At 39.5% G+C, this 22,177-nt stretch overlaps 1 protein-coding gene across 1 annotated transcript in view; it reads right to left on the reverse strand.

The window, feature by feature from the left end:
• Positions 1–22,177, reverse strand: part of Fbn2 (fibrillin 2) — a 240,407-nt gene that overhangs the window by 120,791 nt on the left and 97,439 nt on the right. Inside the window, exons 7-8 of the mRNA XM_033765507.1 lie at positions 9,145–9,270; positions 407–559 (exon numbers count right to left, since the gene is read on the reverse strand). Of these exons, the coding sequence (XP_033621398.1) occupies positions 407–559; positions 9,145–9,270 (279 nt within the window). The remainder of the gene's footprint in view (positions 1–406; positions 560–9,144; positions 9,271–22,177) is intronic.

Raw genomic sequence — 22,177 nt, forward strand, 5'->3', positions numbered from 1 at the left:
CTCATTCATTCTAGGGTAATTTTCCATTGTCGACTCAGTTAATAGAGCAATGTGAAAGACAAGTGTTAATTTTCATCTTCAAGGATCGGGATGCGAGAAGCTGACAGTGTTCCTGAAATAAACTACCAATGCAGACTTTTGTCGTTTGGAGATATTAAAGGTCTGGAATGAAGGGACAGGAATATAATTTTTAAAATATTTGCTTAATCAGTTTTCTGTAGTTACCGATTGGGAATTATCAACATGATCCCAAATAAGCAACGCATGCCATCCCTTTTCCCATAAAACACTTAGGATATTGAGGATTCTAATGGAAATACAAATACGATATGACTTCAGGGGAACAGCGAAGCACCTCACCACTACTGAGTTCCACACAGTGCCTGTCCTGAGGAGACTCACTCACCGGAGCCCCTGACGGGACAGGCCTCAGGCGCGCTTCCCACGCCCCAGCAGCGACCAGGCTCACAGCAGCACTGCATTTTCGTCATTCTGCCCGGGAGCTCTTGTGCACAGTGACCATTCACCAGGCCTGAGAAACACGTGCCTGTTCTCTGATCTGAACACACAAAAAGCACGGTGAGATCCACTGCAGGATTACTTCAGGTCCTTACAACGATCATTCCATTCGATGGAAGAGGGTTGGCGAAGTGAATCATTCTGCTTATTTTTTACTATCTCCATTCCCTTGCCTCAGTTTCTGTACATTTGTTCAATAAACCTTCCTTGGGCACTTGTTCCATGTGGCATTGCAGGTAAACAAAAACGGAAGATGTGAAGCAGACAGAAGGGCAGACTGCAGAGAGAAGCTAAGCTCGGCCAGATGCGCACCCGAAGGAAAGCCACCTCCCGATCCCAGTCCCCAGCACGTGTATTCAGCTACATGACAATGACATTTTAGGGCTGCTTTTCAGTAACATCTGACCGACAGTTGATAAATTAGAAAGGCAAATCAGAAGCAGTTTGAAACACTGACATTTGAGCAGACACTTGACTAAAGCGAGGGCATGAGCCATGGAGGTATCCAAAGGAGAAGCTCAAGGAGAAGAGGATGTACTTGGTGCGTGTGAAAACGAGGGCCCAGTGTGACTGCAGAAGAGGATGAGGAGCAGGACACAAGCTGAGAGAGATAAGGGAGGGTATCCTGTGCCCTGTAGGCCGTGAGAGCGGGGATTTTGAATTCTCGTGGAATGTTGTGGGACGTTTTGAATGGTTGCCATCACAAAACAGTGGTTGACATTTCTCAGATCTCTTGGCTGCCATGAGAACTGACTTCAGTGAGAGCAGGAAACCCATGAAGAGGACAGCGCGGACCTTCGGGTGAGAGATGATTGTAGCTCTGATGAGGGTAGCAGCCTCGGAGGTGCTGAAGTGAGCCAGGGGCAGACCCCCGAAGGCAGGGACGCTGGGAACTTGCTTGGATTTGGGGATAAGAGAAAGAAATTCTTGAAGACTTCCTAAATTTTGGACTTGAAAATCTAAAGTGGGGATGACCAGGTGAGAAGTTGAGGACAGAAGACAACATTCCTCCTTCAAACATGTTACATGTGGGATACAGAATAAATGAAACCTGAAACCTAGAGGAACAGTCAGGCTAAAGGTGCCTCCGTGCGAGCTGTCAGCGTATATATGTAAGGCTAAGCCATGGGGCTAGATGAGGTGCTCTCAAGAACTGGAGGAATGAAGTAGGTCCAGTGCTCACAAGAGGGTAGAGCAGGCTGAGACTCAGGAGAAAGACTGTTATAGCTCGTGTCTAGATGACGCCTCAAAGTCTGATGTAGTCAGAGGTGGGACTTTTCAGAAGTGGCTGGTAGGGTGTGTGTGTTGGGATCAAGGATGTGATGCTGGGATCGATTGATGGTGCAATGTTTGGATTAAGGGTGTAAGGGAAGCCAGCATAAAATAGGAGAGAGTGTGGCTGGCTGCTGATCACTTGCTGCTTGTTTCTTCACTGCTTTCCTGCTTTCCGCCCACCATGAACCGTCTCTCCTCTGCTGTACCACTCCGCCATGCAGACAACCAACTACAGAATAACCCTTTCCTCCTTTACTTTGGGTGTCAGTTTTTATGTCTCAGTAGTGAGAAAAGTAACTAGGACAAGCATTCAGTTTGTCAGCAGCGCCATGCTGAGGAGTTCGTGACACCCTGCAGAATCTGGGAGGAGGAAGCAACCTAATTGAACATGATTAAAATAGAGGTTACTACTCTACTGCTAGGCTGAGAATGGATCAGAAAGGCAAGTAAAGGTGAGCGGACAAGTTATGATAATCACAAAAGACTGCATAGAATGCAGATCTGCATAGGGACAAAGTATCAGTACCATCTGTAAACTTTGTGGATTTATAACTGAAATTGCCTTTATTTTAACCAATGAAAAAATTGTAAGCCTAGTTGAGTGTATGTTATTCAAACTTTATCAAGATGCTTTCGATGACATTTTCCCAATGGTCACAGGAAGATGTGTCATAACGTTCAGGAGCTGCCTACCAATGATGCAGGTGAAGATCATAATTACAAATAATTTTACAATAGATAAAGTAAAAAAATTTAGCCCTAACTCTGGATTTTAACATAAATACACTCTCTCCTTTAATGACCCATAGTATGTCTCATGTTATATCTAAATTGCTATCAAATACATACATTGGCTTTAGGGTACTCCCCTGAACACCAGGATGCAACTTTCCATTTCTCAAAAAAACACAGCATGCTCAGTGGCGAAGCACTGACTTTTTGATCCATGCATGCATAAAGTCACTGAAGACGTTTTAAAAACTGCCGAGTTGGGCTTGCATTTTCAATGGGAAAAATTGTGCAGTTTGATTTTAGTTTCTAATAGCGATCCAGGAAGATAAACTTTAAAATACTTGTTCTAGAAACCCAAAGAATCACATTCTTAGATTTACTTGGTTGTTACACTGCTCAAGAGCAAGGTGTAAATTAAGATAGCAAAACCTTGTATTTTTATTACTAATCACTAATGTTATGGAACACAACCAGTGCAGAAAGTAGGATGGAAATATTTGTCTCCTCAAGGATTCTGAGAGGAGGAGGTTATAACATAAGGTTTGAAGAAAATAAAAAACCAGAGCCCCGAGTCAAGAAGCCTAGTTTTCCATCCAAATATTATCAACTATTTGATTTTATAACTATATTTCATTCCTATCCTTCACAGAACAGGGTTGGTAGGGGATAACAATAAAACAATACATTTTATGTTTTTAGCAGAACAGTGGATTAGCTATGCTGAACGTCCCTCTCAATCAAAATATCCTAGATAAAATACAAAAAATACATAGAAAAATATCACCCAGCTGACAATAAAATAAAATAAAATGGAGCTCCCAAACAGAGGTGAAAATGGGACTCTCGGGAGGAAAGTGTGCATGCTGTTAGATTTTACCTTTAGGCTTCTGTTAAACTCCACAGATAACATATTTCAACTCCAATAGTTTCACGGGACACAGAGCATACAATATAAAAAGTCCAGTTTCCACACCCCGTTATGTAATAGGCAGCTCCCTCATAAAGTTCAAGCCCAAATATCCTTAGCATGTTTTTGACTCATGGGATGAAATAATGAAGTGTGTAGTGTCTCATACTTGACGTTCCCCAAAGGTGTATGCATTTCACAGCAAACCAGTACAGCACAGTTAGCGTTTTTGCTTCTGTGTGTCTGAAATGCCCTGGTCCTTAGAAGGGAAAGGAAGAAATATGAGAAAAGGAAAACAAAGAAACAAAGTTTTTGTAAATAGGGAGAGGTAGAGGTGTTGATGGGAGGGCAAGGAAATGGAGAAAAAAATAAGAACCAAGGTGGATTATGTAAAAAGGTACAAATTCCCAATGATGAACATCATCACACTGTACACCTAAAATGTACCAATAAACTTAAAGAAAAAAATGTTATGTGGAAGAATATTTTCAATTAAAAGAGGACATTTGACAGAAAAATGTGGTCCAAGAGCATCCAGAGGCAGATGAAACACCATAAAAAATCATTCTAAAACTCGGTGAGTGTTTAAATGGAGTGTTTAATTATATGTAAGGAAAACAACTCTATTACTCTAATTGTCTCCCATTACTTTCACTCCATTTCCTGAACAAGGTTTCCAAGAATCTTATTTACAGCCACCTGGAGAAAGAGGAAGCAATTCATCTCCTCTGATTAAAATATAAACCTATCCTAAAACAAAATAATGATTCACCTATCCGAGTGTGTTTCATGGCTTGATATTTAGTCCACACTGAATTAAAGAGAACTAATGGCTAATTACACAATGTGATGAAACCTTGGTAACAGTTGGGGATTGTCTCGTGAAATAAATATGTCTCCTCTGCTCATTAAAAAGTGCGGGTTCAGCCAGAAAACAGGCAGTGAGCCCTGGTTGGAACAGTGCTGAGGGTAGGTGCTGGATAAATAGCAGCCATTGTCTTGATACACTGGATGCCTGCACCTGCCTCGCTGAGGGTCTGGCTCCAGTCTGCATTTCCCTTGATTAGTTCTGCAGATTCTTTCTATTCCTAAAATACTTTTCTGTAAACTGTATGTCTCCGTTATTCCACGGTAACTGGATGCAAAATGTTTTCTTAATTAAAACAAGTATCCTGGTTTCATCACTAGCCCTATACCCAAATGCAGTTAAAACTAAACCTGGTTCATACACTGTTGCGCCTTGTCTTTTTCTTCTTCTTCTTCAGCTTTCAGTCAAACATATGTGGGAATCTGGCTTTGCTGCCAATGCAATCTCACATGGCATCGTCACCCAGGGTACCACGGAGTGCACACTGTGTAAACAATTCTGCACTTAGTTCACTTTTCAAAAGCATATCCTGGCCATCGCACTATGTCACTGCATGGCCTCTTTCCACTTTTAAAAATGTGCCCTCTCATCCCACCTCTTAAAACATACCCTGCCCCACTGGTTTTCATCTCTGTCCTGCTTAAAAATCTAGATGGGTTTTCACAGCCCTCAGGATCAACCTGAAAGCTTTTCGGCATGGCTGTTCCTGACCTCAGCGACAGAATCTTACTCTCAACCCACCTTTCTCACTTCCAGCCTCACCACCTCCTGAGCCTCTCAGACAGGTGCAGCACCTGTGGTCCTGCTCACGACCTCGCTGTGCACAGAAACTTTTGTAAAACTCACAGAAAAGAATGAGGTTATTGTGACAACATCATCATGTTAGTGTAAGAACCTCTAAATGCCTCCTCTTGCTTTCTGAACTTGCTGCTGACTGGCCTTTTGGGGTCCTCCTGTTGTCACCCTGTTGTAGCACATCATCCTGCTGCAGTCGCTCACTGTTGTGTGCTCGCTAGTTATTTACTTAATGCCTGCTGCCAGCCCTGCTGTGTGCCTGTTTCAATGTGGAAAGCAAGTATGTATGATGCTAAGGGCAGCACATTTCAAAATGACCTAATGCTCATCGAGTGATGTTATTAACATGCTCTGAAGGAAAAGATTATTAGTTGTGCTTCCACTCCTTTTAGAAATGCCACGTTAGTGTTCTGTGCTTTAAAAAATAGCACTTTCCCGGAAACACTTGATAACACACTAGATAAAATTACACCAGGAATCTGCCTTTTGTATTTAGCACACAATAAATTCATAACACTACCCTATTTTAAAATTAAAATACTCAGTTACATTCTCCTGCCATGTGAAAGTTTTTCTACAAATAAAAGAAAAAGACAAGTTATTAATGCTTTCTGATGTGGTGTAAACTCAGAGTATTTGTGTTCAGTAGGGGACATGCAGTTTCATTCTAAAACGTGCTCTGAATGCATCCAGCTCATTACCATTAACACATATGAGACACAGTTACAAAAAAGTCACTTAGAAATATGTGTGACATACAATTCAATCAGAATTAAATTTCACCTAAGATACAGACTCAGATTTTTACAAATCAAAGTCAAACAACTCTTACACATTTAAGTGAAATTTGCCTTTCATATAGAAAACACACACATTTCAAATATAGCATAGTTATTCAAAAACATTTTCAAGCCACTTACTTAATTTTGACACTGGCTCTTGAATTTCTGAGAGTTATTCTCTCTGCTTTGGAAGCTCTCCTCTATTCCTGGGATAGACGTTGACAATGAAATGAAAGACACTTCTGGTTTGCTTAGGACTCACGTTCTGGAACTCAAGCCAGCTCTTGCCTCCTTAGCATCCAGAACCATAATTCAGTGCTGCAATATCAGGTCCAACAGGGTCCCAAGTGATACAAAGCAGTTGTTAACCAACATGAACTTCAAGAACACAAAGTTCTTGAAGCCAACAGGATCTAATTCATTCATTTGTTGGTTTTCCTATTCATTCAGAAAAGATTTCCTGAGCACAAAATTTATGAAAGACATAACCTGAGCAGCCCAAGCCAGGCACTGTGAATCTCCCAGTATGGCAAGTGAGGAAAGCACAAGTATTCATGACAGTGCAATAAACCCTGAGATGAGGGTCGTGAAACATGTAATAAAAGGCTGTAATTTTCTGCCTAAGAGAAAATGTGTATTCGGTTAGAATACCTACAAACAGTAATACCTAATTTGAGATTGAAAGAATTAGCTGGATGCTCCTCAAAGGACTATGATCTAGAACATATAAAGAACTCAAAACAATCAGGCCCCCCAAATATAAAGATCTGATTCAAAAATGGGCATCTGAAATGAACACACATCTCTCAGACAAAGAAGTAAAAGCATCAAGTAAATATATGAAAAAATGTTCCACATCAATGGTCATTTGAGAGCTTCAGATGAAAACAACACTGAGATTCTACCTCACCTCACAAAGAATGGTTGCTATCAAGAAATCAATCAATACAGCTACATACTGTATCCCTAAAATGTACCAATAAACTCAATTAAAGCTGAAAAAAAAAGAAATCAATCAATAACAAATGTTGGTGGGGTTGTGGGGAAAAAGGAGCCCTTCTCCATTGTTGGTGGGAGTGCAGACTAGTGCAACCACTATGGAAATCAATATGGAGATACCTCAAAGAGCTGGGACTAGAGATTCCATTTGACCCAGCCATCCCTCTGCTGGCTATCTTTCTAAAAGAATTAAAAGAATCATATCACAGTGATACATGTGCACCTTTATAGCAGCACAGTTTGTAATAGCAAAAACTTGGAAACAGCCTATTTGTCCATCATTTGGAGACTGGATAAAGAAGATGTGGTTTTTCTATAAAATGGAATACTAGTCAGCCATAAAGAATGAGAAATTAGAGTCATTCATAGGAAAATGGACTCATATTGAGGATATATTCCTAAGTGAAATAAATAAATCACACATGTGTAAATACTGAATAGTTTCTCTGATGTGAAAAACTATAATGGTACATAAGATCCTAATGATATAATAGACAATGTGAAATAGTAAGAAAAGGGTAAAGGTGTAGGGGAAGTGGGAAGGGCAGGGGAAAGGTAACAAGGGAAAAGGAAAAAAATGAGAAAATGAAAAAATGGAAATAAAGTATTTGTAAATAGGGAAGGGAGGAGGGGTTGAAAGGAGGGCAGGGGTAAGGTGAGAAAATGAGAACCAAGACCTGTCAAGTAATGGTAGAAGATCCCAACGGTGAATGTAACTGTACTGTGTACGTAGAATGTACCAATAAACTCTATGAGAGAAAAAAGAAAGAAAGAAAGAATTAGCTGGAGCATAGACGATGGAAATCAGGATGTTTTAGGCAGAGAAGACATTATGAATACAGGCAAGGCAGTGCGGTGGATGTGCAGGAATCAGAGATGAATATGAGAGGCACAGTCACAGGTATTACAGTTGAGTCCCCAATACAGGGGTGGCCAGAGCTGAAGGGAGTTCGAATTTCCAGGTGAAGGTCTATAACGCGCGGCAAGAGACGAAAGAAGTGTATCATAATTTAGTGGTAAAACAAAGATCTTGTACTGAAGAAAGACAGTCTTACTAAATGCTGAGTCAAATGCAGATGTATCTTGCTTTTTTTCTTCCTTCCCCTAATGACCATGATATAATAATGATGACAATATGGAATATTTTATTGAAGAAAATTTACTAGATGAAACTGAAGTAGAAAGCAGTAGCTCATGTGAAGCCTCACAGCTTGGAGATGATGGAGGTGTCTAGCCTTCTCAGTGTTACGTGTTTCATTAATGACAGCTATACTTTTCACCACTGCTACCACCATTGTTTCTTCTATTACTACCATGATGACTTTTCCACTATTATGTATGACGGCAGTATGGTTCCCTGAAGGCACAACTTACCGCTCTCGTATTCTCAAGGATGGCCAGAGCTGGCATCGTGCCCAGCACCACACTCTATGTTAGCAATGTCAGGTCTCAGTGCATTTATTGATGGAGCAGACCTTCTAGAGAACCTAACAGGCCCATTCTCTGGTACCGAAGACATTTCTCTAATCCCTGTACTATTTTAAGGTTAATCTTTAGTTCCCCTAAAGAGAATTGCACATATTTTTTCCCTCTCTTTTAGCTTTGGCAGCTTAAAATTGAAACCTACTGAGCTTAATACCCAAGAAGACAAATTACAGGGTGGCTGGCTGTGCCATGATCGTGAATCAGAGGACATTTCATAATCTGTGCTCAGAGCGAAGGGAAGTCCACGGCCTGATCAGTGATGGATGATGACCTATACTAAGACTGAGAAGAGCGGTTTCATCTTTCTAAACAAAGGGAAGCATACAAATTTGTCTGGCTTTTGAATATGTTTAAAATTAGAGGTGCCAATTTTCTTTCTCATAATATCTATTCTTACTACAATAAACAAGCTCTAAAGTAAGTACAATGTTGACTATACTCGTGATTCATACCAACAAAAGAACTTTTAATCACTACATGCTGTCTTCCAAAGCGAATTTTAAAAATCTTTCTCATGCTTTTGTGTCTGTAATACTGGGCATGAACAATGTTTCAAGGTAGTCTTTCTTTATCCGCCACATGGTTCTGACAGGATAAAAGAAACCCAAATGGTTTCTGAAGCTGAAGCCTTTGCAAACAGTACCTGGCCCATGAGTCCCTCAAGAGGACCCGTTTCAGCTATTTCCCCAGTGGTTTCGTAATTGTTGCCGTCTTCATACCTGCTTGAGCCGTTCTGCCATTAAAAAGTAACAGTGTATTGTGCCTTCAGGTAGGGAGCTTACCAATGCACCGAGAGCCATCTGCTGAGGTTACATATCCACGTGGACAAACACAAAAATAGCTTCCCACGGTGTTGGAACATTCACCCGCTTCACATATCCCAGGAATGACGCTGCACTCATCGATGTCTAATCAAGGGGAGAAGGAAGAGACATTTGAGGAAAGCCTTTGTGAAATAAAGAGATTTAAAACAAAACAAAACAAAACAGAGAAAGAGTGTGAGAGCGCTCACGGTTGATTAGGTCAGATCATGTAGCCCTGAAGATACTCTCGTTTCAGGCCCTGAAGAATTTCTCACAGATTATCTATGGGAACTGAGGTGAAAGTAAACTCCCATGGTAGTAAAACAAAGCCAACTAAAGCAAAACTCTAGATCTTCCCCCCACAATGCAATTTAAATTTGAAATCAGTAAAGATGTCAATGTTTAAGTTTCCATTCTATATCAACCAGGGAATTATCCTATTGGATCCCTTCAAAAGACACATACATATCTTAAAATACACAAGATTACATTTGAAATTTTATAGCTAATTTTCACCCTAATTATTGGAACCAATGAAGAGTGGCTAATAATTATTTTGTCCTATTTGGCTCTAGGGTATGTTCTGTACTTACATTTGACTATGGGTATAGCTGACATTCTGGGAATAACTTCAATGTAAAGTAACACAGAAACATGGAGAAGGAAAAACTCAGGAGGCACTGGGAAGGGTCCAGATTTCCTGTTCTAGCTCCCTGCACTTAGCCATTTACCCCGCTCCATGCTAAGAATAGTCCGTTTCCTTTCACGCTAATGAAAGTTCTGCTTTCTTTAAAGTTTTCCCTAAAGCAGAAAGCCTGGCCATTTATATAAGCTTTAATGTACTTCTGCTCTAATCCAGTGAGCAGAGAGATGGAAAAATCAAACAAAGCTACAATGAAGTAAACTGGGAGCGCAATCCGAATACATTTAAAAGGAGAGCCATTGTGAGAGCAATCCACTCAGGATTGTCTGCTTATTGGGAGTCCTTCTTAAGGAATAGATGTAAGTAGCAAAGACCAATGCATAGAAGAAACAATTATACAGATAATTACTTAGAAGTCAAAATAAATGAGTGCTTTCAGCTTCATTCATTCATATATATATATATATATATATATATTCACATATATATACATTCATTCATACACACACACACACACACACACACATACATGCATTTTTCAGAATACATCAGATTAAAAAGGCAGGAAAAAAATAACATTGTTATTGTAAATGCATGGAAACTGTAAAATGCCACAATTTAAAAAAATGGTTGGCAATGCCTTTCTTACAGTCTTCTGTTACTATATTCATTTTTCTCCTATTATTCTGAAAGCTGCTCTTGCCTACAAGCTGTAGTGTGAACTGTGCTTGTATTGCTTCTTGGCACGTTCTTCAAAAATATGTTACCAGATTCAGACATTCTAAGGAAATATCTTCATTTGAGGTTTGACAGTGGCCAAAGGCAGAGGTACAAACTGAGATCTCCCACTGCCCTAGGAGAGACCAGCACCCTGACAGGCGCTGACTACAGGAGGAGTAAATACACGATGAGGTGACACAGCTACGATCGGACTTAACCCAACAAAATGGAACCGTGTGTGCCAATTAGGACCCGCTGCATCCTGGGCTGCTATTTTAGCACAGTGCATCTTGACCCAGCTCTGTATGGACCCAGTAAATGAAACAAAAATACCTGCGTCGTATTCACTAAAAAACAAAATAAAACTACAAAACTAAACACCTGATCAGTCACCTCTGGATAGAGAAGATGAAAAACCTGAGGAAAGAACAAAGTAGAGCAAATAGCACAAAAGTGCAGAACCAAAATACACCTTCTTGTTCTCATCATAAATAGTGCTACGCCCGCCAATATTTCAGGAGCTTGTGAAGTCCAGGATTGAGGCAAATTCTTTTTTTTTCTTTTTATTGAGTTTATTGGTACATTCTAGGTATACAGCACAGTTACATTCATCATTGGGATCTTGTACCTCTACGTGACAGGTCTTGGTTCTCATTTTTCCCCTGGTCCCTGCCCTCCCTTCACCCGCTCCTCCTCTCCCCATTTACACTTTGTTTCCATTTTTTCATTTTCTCCTCTTTTTTTCCTTTCCCCTACCCTTCCCACTTTCCCTACACCTTTAGCCCTTCTCTTCCTATTTCACATTGTTAATTATCCATTTCACATTAATTATTCCATTAGGATTCTTAAAAAATTATTAAAAATCAGAAAGAACTCAAGTCCATTTAAATGTTAATATATATTTTTAGAGAGTTCCTTTCCTAATAAGGAACATCTCTGTTTTTTCCTAAGTGCCTTTCCTGATAACAAAGAGTACAAAATTGAAAGATGTATAACATTTTTCTTTTCTGGGGAAAAATGTCTGGGACACAGAACACATGAAGTGATATTAAATTTCATTCATCTGTTAAGTATTTTATTGTACAATATGTACGATAATTCAAAATTCTTCTTAAAATTAAATAAGAACCTTAAAAAACTAGCTTCAAAATAAGTAGATATAAAAGGGCTTAGGAAGGCATTTAAGAATTCTGGCTAAAAAGTAAGAATGCTGCCAGTTGTGGTGGTGCACAAATAATACCAGGACTCAGGAGGCTGAGGCAGGAGGATCACATAATAATTTCAAGGCCAGTCTCAACTACATAGTGAGACCCTGTCTCAAAAAACCCCCCCAAAAATAAATAAATAAATAAATAAATAAATAAATAAATAAATAAATAAATAATAAATAAATAAAAGAAAAGAAAATTTTATTTTGGGGAAAGATATGCTCCCCAAATTTTAATAACTAAAATTATAGGTGCCTGATCAAAAAGGGTTACACGTCTGTGTTGTCACATCCCCAAGTTTTTCATCAGATTAAATTTAACATTAACCTTTATGTTTAAAGACCTCACATACTTAACCCTGGTGTACATTAGATCTTTAGGACCATATTGCATAATTAGATTTGAAAGTTGTATCTTCACAAGTATTAATTATGTTACCTAGGTATAAACAGGTGTTCCCAATGGCAATAAAGTCTATTCATGGGAAAAGGTGAAGTCTTAACAATGATGAATAATTTCATTCATAGTCTGCGCTCTTACTGTGCTTCCACCCATATCCCCTGGAACTATTTTTAAAATTTTTATTAGTTTGGAACTTTGGTCTGCAAATATCAGAAAAAAATGATCCAAACGGACATAAACCAGAAATGTAATTGCTCTCACATGTGGAAGCTCACAAGTAGCACAGACTTCAGCACTGGTTTAAGCCAAGGCCGCACGCGCAGTTTCTCTAAGATACGCTCAGCTATGCTCCCTGTGCTGACTTTATTCTCAGGCAGCCTTCTTTGACGGCACAGCAGCACCGGAGCGGTGTATGTTAGTTCGTTGACAGGGACCTCTAGTGGAAGAGAAGATGTCTCTCCAGTGACTCGCTCCTAAGAAAGAAAACTTTCCCCCAGAAGTGCCAGCAAAGTCATTCTTAGGGTCCTAACGTGCCAACTGCTGAATGATTCCTCACCCAGGAGAATGCACGGACTGGCCCACGCCTGGAGTCCTGACCCGATTACTCTAGCAAGTAGAATGCAGCTAGCTTTACACTAATAAATAACCCAAAACGGCTCAGATGGGTGAGTCTGGAAATGTGGCAGAGCTGAAGAATGCAAAGTGTATCACGATGGCCAGGTAACTCCGGGGCAAAAAAACTAGCTAAACATCTGCCAAATCCTGGAGAGTTAACTCGAGGACTCTGGCTTTCTTTCTGAAGGAGACAGGTGCTGCTTAGAAGAAATTTCAACTGGAGTGTTTCGTGAGTAAACCAACATTTTAGGAAGACGGTCCTGTGTTTGACGTGGATTAATGATATGACACTCTGATGACAAATGCCGAGAGCCTCGCGTCAGCCTTTATGAGGAAGAGGACACACCTTAAAGGATGACCAGAAGAAAGCAACTGGACTTTATTATCTCAGACATTAGCTTGAGTGACAAGGTAGGGGACGCAGAACTATAAACTAGGAATGAGGCACACAGGGAAGAAGCCATTTTGAAATGGAGTTGAGTCTTGGACATCTGAAAGGAGAAGTTTGAGAGAAACAGGCAAACATTCTATACGGTTACAAAGGTGGGTGTGAAACTAAGCAAAACGTAAGTTCTGAAGATACATCTTTGTGATTTATCCCCAACTACATGGCTTGCACCTGACATTGTAGCAATGGGTTAGATATCCAAAGAAGATAAATAAACAGCAACTGAAATCGAAAGAGGGAGCCATGAGGTCCACCGATATCCAAGGAAAGACACAGGGGAAAAGGGCAGCCCAGGGAGGTAAGAGGGAAGGCACAGCAACTGGAGCTGCAGAAGAGTACTGCAAACGAGAAGGGGTCGTCCAGAGGGCTATGGAGGGAAGGGAGCAGGGGAGGGACAGTGCTAGGCAATGTGAAGAATCCGAACCCAGGTTTGTTTTTTTAAGAAAATTAGATCTAAACAAAACCATCTGACAGATTTCTGACTGCCAAACCACATAACCTCATATTTGTCAACCAACATTCACATTTATTGTAAATCTTACTCTAAGCAGGATATAATGAATAATTTGGTAAGTAGTGTGATCTCAGATATCACTGAACTCTAACAACACTGCCCGGAGAGGCTGTCAATCCTAATATGTTCACGTCACACATAAAAGCAGTCCACGTTAACACTTATGTTACAGAGCACGCAGTACAAATGAAACAAGAAATTTCACTTGAAAAAAGCATGCTGAGAATCTATCAGTGCCAAATCCCACTCCATACAACATATTTTGGGTACAGAAAGAAGTAGATACATTTGTTACACACTGGACTTCTATTTATTGATATATGTTATTTAACACTAAGAATACTCAGGAACCGAAGTGTTAAATGGAATAACGATTTCCCTATTTCATTTCAAGCTTTTCTAAAAGCAACATGTAATATTAATATTGATGTGATTAAGTGCATTATAATGGAAAGCGAATGTTTGTTGCCCCCTTTTCAGATTCTGAGAGCAAGGTGTATGTCAACTGCATTCAGAACGTCGTTGTACACCTATAAACAGCTTTAGAGTATAATCCAAACACCACATAATTTTCCCAAAGGGCAAAATTCAAATGTTTTTAGAGTGTTTCTAGAGTTGTATAACCATCACTACAAACTAATTTGGAACATTTTCAACCCAACCAAAGAAATTCCACCTTGTTTGTGATCAGTCTTTCTACTCCTATCCAAGCCTGAGGCAACCACTAGTCTTGTCTCTTAATTTTATACACTTTGCCTGTTCCGGACACTATCAGTGAGATAATAAGATGTGCAGTCTTTTGTGATAAGCTTCTTCCATTTAGCACGATGCCTTCCAGGTTCACTCATGTCTCAGGACTTCATTGCTTATAGCTGCTAACTAATGCTCTACTATACGAATATACCGTAGTCTACTTACCCCTCATCAGCTGATGGATGTCTGGGTTATTCCAGTTTCTCTACATCCCCACTAACAATTCGTTGTCATCGTTTTGTAGATAGCAAATGGGAAATGGTATCACAGTGTACTTTGCTCTGGATTCATTAATGACGAATGACGTCCAGTGTATTTTCATGAGCCTATGAGTCTTTTATTTATCTTATTTGGAGCAGTCATTATTCAGTTCCTTTGTCCATACTTAACAGAATCATTTGCCTTTTAAATAATGAATTGCAAGAGTTCTTATGTACGCTCCATAGGTGACACATGATTTAATATGAGTTCTAGTATCGGGTTTCCATCTCAGCTTCTGCAAAGAAGGCCTCAGAGATTCTGACAGGAACTGCACTGCATCTTCATTAATTTGAGGAACACTCCCATCTTAACACTGTTAAGTCTCCCAGCCTATAAATGTGGAATATCTTTCCACTGATTTAAGTCTAATTTCTTTCAAAAAGGTTTTTACAGTTTTTAGTACATCTGTTAAATTTGTTTCTAAGTATTTTTTTGTTTTGTTTTGGATACTATTACAAGTAGAATTCTTTTATTTCAATTTCAGAGTGTTCATTACTAGTGTACAAACAAAATTCACTTTTGCATACTGGTCTTGAACTATAATTTTGCTGAACTCATTTGTTGGTTCTAGTAGCTTCTTATGAAGTGTCAGTGGCTACTTGTTCACTTCAGTTGATACCTCATACACTAAATGCACAACATCAGCATAAAGAGGTCCAATAGTCCTCTCATCTGTGGTTCTGTGATTTCAGTTACTGTTTTAGTTATTTTTCTCTCCTTGCTGAGACAAAATACCAGACACCCAAAGTCAAAGAGGGATAGGTTTATGTAGCTTACAGTTTGCAGAGGTTTCAATCCATAATCGGCTGGCTCCAAGTGAGGGCTAACAGTTCATGGTGGCAGAAGACAGCAAAAGCAACAAGAGACCTTAACAGCATCTTCCTGCCCCTTTTATCTTACTCAGACTACTTAGGGTGGGCAGCACTCACATCCTTAATCACAGACCTCTCAGGCCTAGCATTGTGCCATGAATCACACACTCTAGATTTAGCTTCTCCAAAATAGCCCCACCTCATCTGCATGAGGCTTTGGGAGGGACATCCAGGACAAGGCAGAACACAGTCCAAAGCATAGCTCAAAAAATGTTAACTGAAAAATTCCAGGCAGAAATAATCTATAAGTATTAAATTGTGTGCCTTTCTGAGTAGAGCAATGAAATCTTGCACCATGTTTGGGATGTGAATCCAAACCACTGTTCAACATATTATTAGCTCTTTCTGTGTTCAAGTAGTTCCTATTTCACTTAATAATGGTTCTCAAGCAAATGAATAATTCACCTAACTGATATGCCCAATTTATAAATTAGATCATCCCAGGGGCACAGTATATGTGCACAGTACCTGGAAAAGATGTACACAGTATTTCTGTACCTGTTTGCAAATGCTTCTGTTTGCAAACAATTTGATTCTCGAACAAAAAAAAAATTGCTTCCAATCACAAACAAATGAAAATGTGTCCATCTCCCCCCAAATCATATAATAAATTAAGTTCATGAACCAAGGTACCACCATATGGTTTTAGGCATCCACTCGGGGTTCTTGGAAGTTATCCCGTGCAGATAACAAGAGACTACTATACTTTTACATCTTTCTATTCTGGATACCTTTTACTTACTATTTGTATCTAATTGCCCTGGCTAAAATCTCCATGAGAATGTTGATAGACATGCAACAGTGTGTGTCCTGATCTTAGGTAAGCCTTGAATTTTTCTCCATTAAGTATGATGCCATCTATGTAGTATATAACAGACATTCTTTATCAAGTTGAAGAAGTCCTTTTCTATTCCTAACCTATAGATCATTTTTGCAATGGACTAGCATAGATTTTAAAGGCTTCTTTGTGTGTCTAGTGAGATGTTCTTTCTTGTACTTATATATTACATTGATTTTTCAGATCTGAACCGATCTTCCATTCCTGGAGTAGATCTCAACTGCTAGTAATGGGTAATCCTTTTTCTCTTAAATGGAACTAGCTTTTATAATTAACAATGAAGTCATCTTTTATATATGGTGGTGGATTTTAATTTACAGACACTTTAAATTGTTGAAACTTTTGAAAAACCTGTTTTTACCTGTTAAATTCTTATTTTCTTAGGAGAAGACTTACAAAGATATTGCTTTACTACTTTTAAAGCTTTGCTTTTCCATGCCGTAATGTTTTCAATGAATTCAGGTTTTTTACTGTAATCTGAACCATTAATCACTGGAGATCTTACTGATTACACTGTTGTTATAACTAAGAAAGCTGATATAATAACCTCCCTGGACCAGTCAGCCAGTTAGCATGAAGTTAATTTTCTCCTACACAGAATTTATTAAAGGGAAGGGGGACAATATAATCCGTAGAACATTCTTGTCCACTTTCCTCCTTGTATTGTAAGCATATACAGCAAAGTCAGGAAGGAGCATTACAACATTTCTGAATTACCACTCTATTTTACCCTAATCTCCAATCAGTAAATATTAGATTTAGTTATGCATATTTTTATTGAAAACCAGTTGAATCAAGCTCAAATCTATACAAACATGGGGTATTTAGCTTATTGATATAAATAACTGGCTAAAGGGAGTATGAATAATTTATTAAATATAAAAATGATTAATTTTATTTTTTCCAAGATACCTGGCAATGTCAATAAAGAACGGGGCTGAGTTAAGAAGTGATAATGTGGCTCAAACTCCAGTTAGTAAGGATGGGGATTAGGAAAAAAAAAAAAGAAACAATGTAAAAATATCCTGGGAGTAAAAGAAAAAATAAGAGCAAAGGGCAGAAAGGTTCCATTGTTAAGCTAATAATGATATAATTAGCAAGTTTAAAAAGCTATTTGGGGGAAAGTTGATGGTTTCATCAGTAGCATTTTCAGTTGCTGGTATCTGGACAGCTGACTGCCAATGGCTGATCTTGAGAAAGTGACTGGCATCTGTTGATACAGAAACCACCAATGTGAATAAAATCAGGAGGATGAGAATATAAAGTGAAGAGGAGAGATCATCAGAGAAAGAAAAGGTTAAAGATAGTTTCTAAGAGGATATATTCATTTGCAGGAAGAGAGGCAAGTAAAGATAAAGACGGGGGAAGAGTTACACTCATCACTGGGATCTTGCACCTTTACATGATGCACCTTGGTTCTTATTTTCTCCCCATTCCCCCGCCCTCCCCTCACCCCCTCCTCCCGTCCCTGTTTGCAATAACTTTGTTTCCATTTTTTCATATTTCTCATATTTCCTCTTTTACCTGTACCAATAAACTTAATGAGAAAAATTTAAAAATAAAATAAAAATTTAAAAAAGGAAAGGGGGAAGAAGGTTCACCAGGTTGTTGAAAGGCTGTTTAACTTTTAAGGATGTCAAGAGCTGTAGGCACCAATAGCAGGTGCTCAGTGTTATCGCTGGAATTTATAAATATGTTAATTCACAAAGGGAATTACGGTTACTAATCTGCTCATTTTGAGATGGGGACATGATCCTAGATTATCTACCTCTATGTCTAAAGTAATCACAAATGCCACATTCAGAGGAATATTTGAAGATGTTGCAGTGCTAGCTTTAAATACGGAAGGGTTCATAAAGCCAGGGAATGAGGGCCACCTCTAGAAGCTGGAAAAGGCAACAAAATAGATTTTCCCTTAGACGATTCAGAAGGAATCACGCAGATACCTCAATGTCAGCCCGGACACCTTTCTGACTTCAGATTTCTAGAAGAACTGTGGTGCCTCGGTTTAAGAATCATGAAACAAATTCTGTAACTAGAACCGTGGAGAGAATTAAGCTTGTGACCTGAGATGCCACTGTATAAAATAGTAAATCTGTGATTTTAAGCCACTAAATTTGTGGTAAGAAGTTCTAGAAGCAGTACGAAACTAGTGTATTCAGGAAGAATATTTACGAAGAAACAGAGTGACCACAGGCAGCAATTACTATAGGCTTTGTAGAAAGCAAAGGCAATGTTGTAAAATAAAAGAAACGTGACAGGTCTTGGTAAATGTACAAGATCCCAATGATGAATGTAACTGTACTGTACACCTAAAATGTACAGATAAACTCAATGAAAAAAAAATAAAAAAAGTCAAAGCCTTAGGTTAGACTTCCTTAATTGAAATTTCTCCAAAGGCAATTACTATCTCGATTAATTTTTCCTAGCTTACTTAATTTCTCTGACTCTTAGCTTTCCCATTACTAAAAAAGTATATAATAATAAAAAATAATAAAAGGAACATACATCAGTAGATGGTGAGGAATTGAGATGACCGGTATTGAATAACATTTAGTGGGTGGGGGATTTAGCTCAGTGGTTCCGCTGCCTGCTCACAAGCACAAGGTCCAGAGTTCAATCTCCGGTACCCCCCAAAAAAAAACATTTAGGAAATTTATGGTAAAGGAAATAAAAACTAGTATAATGAGAGGTGACTGAAGAGGAGGAGAGCTTCTGTATTCATGTGTTTTAGGATGGCTTTGGGTTGAGTAAAATGGAAGTCATGAAAGAGACAAGACACAATGTAGAAAATGAGAAGGTGTTTCATCAAGGCAGGGAGGATGGAAAAAGAAGACAGGGTAACAGGAACTCTGACGTTCAGTAAGTACGCATCACATATCTTCAGCCTCCTCAGCGGAGGACAACAGAAGACAGACGTAATAAACTGCACTGTGCTTCAGAAACACCTGCACAGCGTATCAAGCGTGCAGATTTCTACGTTCAGTCAAGTTGCTTTAATCCTCCTCTTTGTGCACCAAACATACAGCACTGACAGATAACATACAAAAAGGGGGGGAAATCATCCAGCTGGTTTCAAAATATAAGATGAATATTTCCTTACACTAGAAGTAAGATTCAAAGCAATGCAAGCCAAGACCACGGGTTTTCTGAATTCCTTTCCCAAAAGCTGAAAGCGGTGGCCAGGAGGCTGGGATTATTCCTGATGGCGACGTGATGTGACAAACGTGACAGCTTATGTAGCAAGGGTGGAAGGGGATGCAGAGGAGAAACAATCTAAGGAGATGTCACAGGGAAATGACCGTTAAACCGAGACAGGTAACCAGACCCATAGGATAGGAGCTCGGAGGCAGAAATGCAACACTGAAGTCTAGGGAGAAGACAGAGCATGAGGACAAAACAAGAGCAGGTGTGATTTATTCTAGAAAGTAAGTACACATTAATGTGTTGAAATCAAAAAGTGTAGAAAAAGCCACACATGGTGGTGCAGGCCTGTAATCCCAGCACTCAGGAGGCTGAGGCAGGAGGATCGCTGTGAGTTCGAGACCAGCCTGGGCTACATAGTGAGTTCCAGGAAAGTCATGACTACATAGTGAGACCCCTCTCAAAAAAAAAAAAAAAGTGTGTAGAAAGAAATGAGGCTAGGAAGGTAAACAGAATGATGATGATCTTTATCCTGACAACAGGGATAAATCCAAGGGAGTGACGTGCATGATCAAACTGGCACAAAGATTGCTGACTGTGGCCTGGAGAAAGGACTGCAGGGGTAGATGAAGGACGTGGGGAGACCTCAAAGAAAGCTGTCTCAGCAATCAGAAGGCCGATGACAAAAGCAGAGAGGGAAATGAACTGCAGACATGTGTAGAAAGAAGAATCTGTTCAAATATCTTGGTGACGAGATGCCTGAATTATGACTTGGGTAAAAGGATGTATGGTTGTATCTAACACTGCACTGGGAATGTGAAGAGTGTTGGGAAGATACACACAGGGTGGGTGTGGTGGGCCTAGGGACTTAGCCCATGCACCCTGAGTTTGACACAAGGTGGGGCAGTGTGTGTACCTCTTAGGTTACTACATACTAAGACGAGAAACCCAGGAGAGAGATGTCTTGTTCCATTTTGGCGAAACAACTGCATATACATGATAGCACCTGCACAAGTATCAGACAAGAAAAGGAGTGAAGAGGTTCACTTGGTAAGTCTGGTGAAATTAGTATCATTTTACTGGTTACTGTATTTCCCAGATTACAGTAGGTCTGGAATAAGTCAGAGTAAATTAAAGTAGCAAGTAGAATGACCTTCCATAATTCCGAGGCTTGACTTTAAGAGGAAGAGGGAAAGCAGTTCTTTAAGGGGAAGACAGAAGGTAAGAATATATTTTGTAGGATGATGGAAAACATGGAGTGTCATACTGAGAAGACCTGGTGCTCTATCACTTTATTTGAATATTTTTGTATTATTTCAAGATTTTACTATCATAAGATCGTACACTCTCTTGATCTCTCTTTTCTATTGTTATCTGTGTATTAGTCAGCTTTGCTATTGTTGGTCTAAATATCTGATGCCCATGGCTTAGAGGAGGGGTGGATTATTCGGATTGTGGTTTCAGAGATTTCAGTCTATAGGCAGCTGGCTCCAAGGCACAGATACCACGGCAGAACGGCCAGAAGAACCCAACTTCTCAGTTCATGGTAGCTGGGAAACACAGCCCAGGGGAAGGTGGCCAGAGACAGATACACAATACAAAAGGGCTCCCCGACCCACCTCTGGAAAGCAATGGGTAATCCGCTGAGGAGCAGTGAGCAGCACCTCAATGGTCCGGTCACCTGTCCAGGAGGCTCGTAGTCCAGGCAAGTTCGTAATGCAGCTAAACTGGCACATCTCGCTAGGGAAATACAGTGGTACCTCGGTTCCAAAATTTCTTTCTTTCCATGATTCTGGGGAAAAGGGCCACATTCTTGTTTGGCAGAAAAGATGGCCACAGTTGTGTTCATTATCGGATGCTGAGTTCAGGAACAAAAACTAAATTTTACCGAATGTTAATGTCTGTGAACCAAACTGTTCACAAACAAAAGTGCTCCTGAACTGAGGCACCGCCAAAAAGCCTGCTATGGTAACATGAATGAACACTAAAGGAACTTTGTAATTAAAAGGTACTTTATCCACTTAGGCTGAATAATAGCATTTTTTTTTAAAGGCTACTACTGTGGCAAGATAATGAATGATTCCCTATTGGCCGGAAATCAATATGGAACCTTTCTACACACTAATCTGGAATAACTTTTACATGAAGTAATAGTGGCAAGAGGCGATATTGTATTGCAAGACTATTTCACATTACAATGACAATTCGGAAGTTATTTCTGTTTCAAATTACCTACGTTACTGATTATAACATAAACAACACAAGGTTATTTTTTTTTTGTCCGCATCCCAAAATGATCCTTCTTGGGAAGCACAGCCCCACACCATCAGTGGTTTGCCTGCCTGTCTCCCTCCTTTTCTTTTTTTTCTTAACCCCCCTCATGTTTTTCTCAGAGTGGAAATTTTTTTTTTACCTTTTATTACTTCAAATTTAGGAATCATGAGGATGAACGTTCAATGTAGAAATGGCCTTTCAAGACAAATAAGACCAAATTATTTGTAAGGATTAAAATACCATAGTCTTAGCATTTTACAGTTTCAAAGGGAGCTGTTGAAAACCAAGTCTTCTACTCCATCTTCCAGTCCTCCCTACCT

This window comes from Fukomys damarensis, unplaced genomic scaffold (assembly GCF_012274545.1).
Source record: "Fukomys damarensis isolate Sample0158 unplaced genomic scaffold, DMR_v1.0_HiC HiC_scaffold_3, whole genome shotgun sequence".
NCBI classification, from domain to species: Eukaryota; Metazoa; Chordata; class Mammalia; order Rodentia; family Bathyergidae; genus Fukomys; species Fukomys damarensis.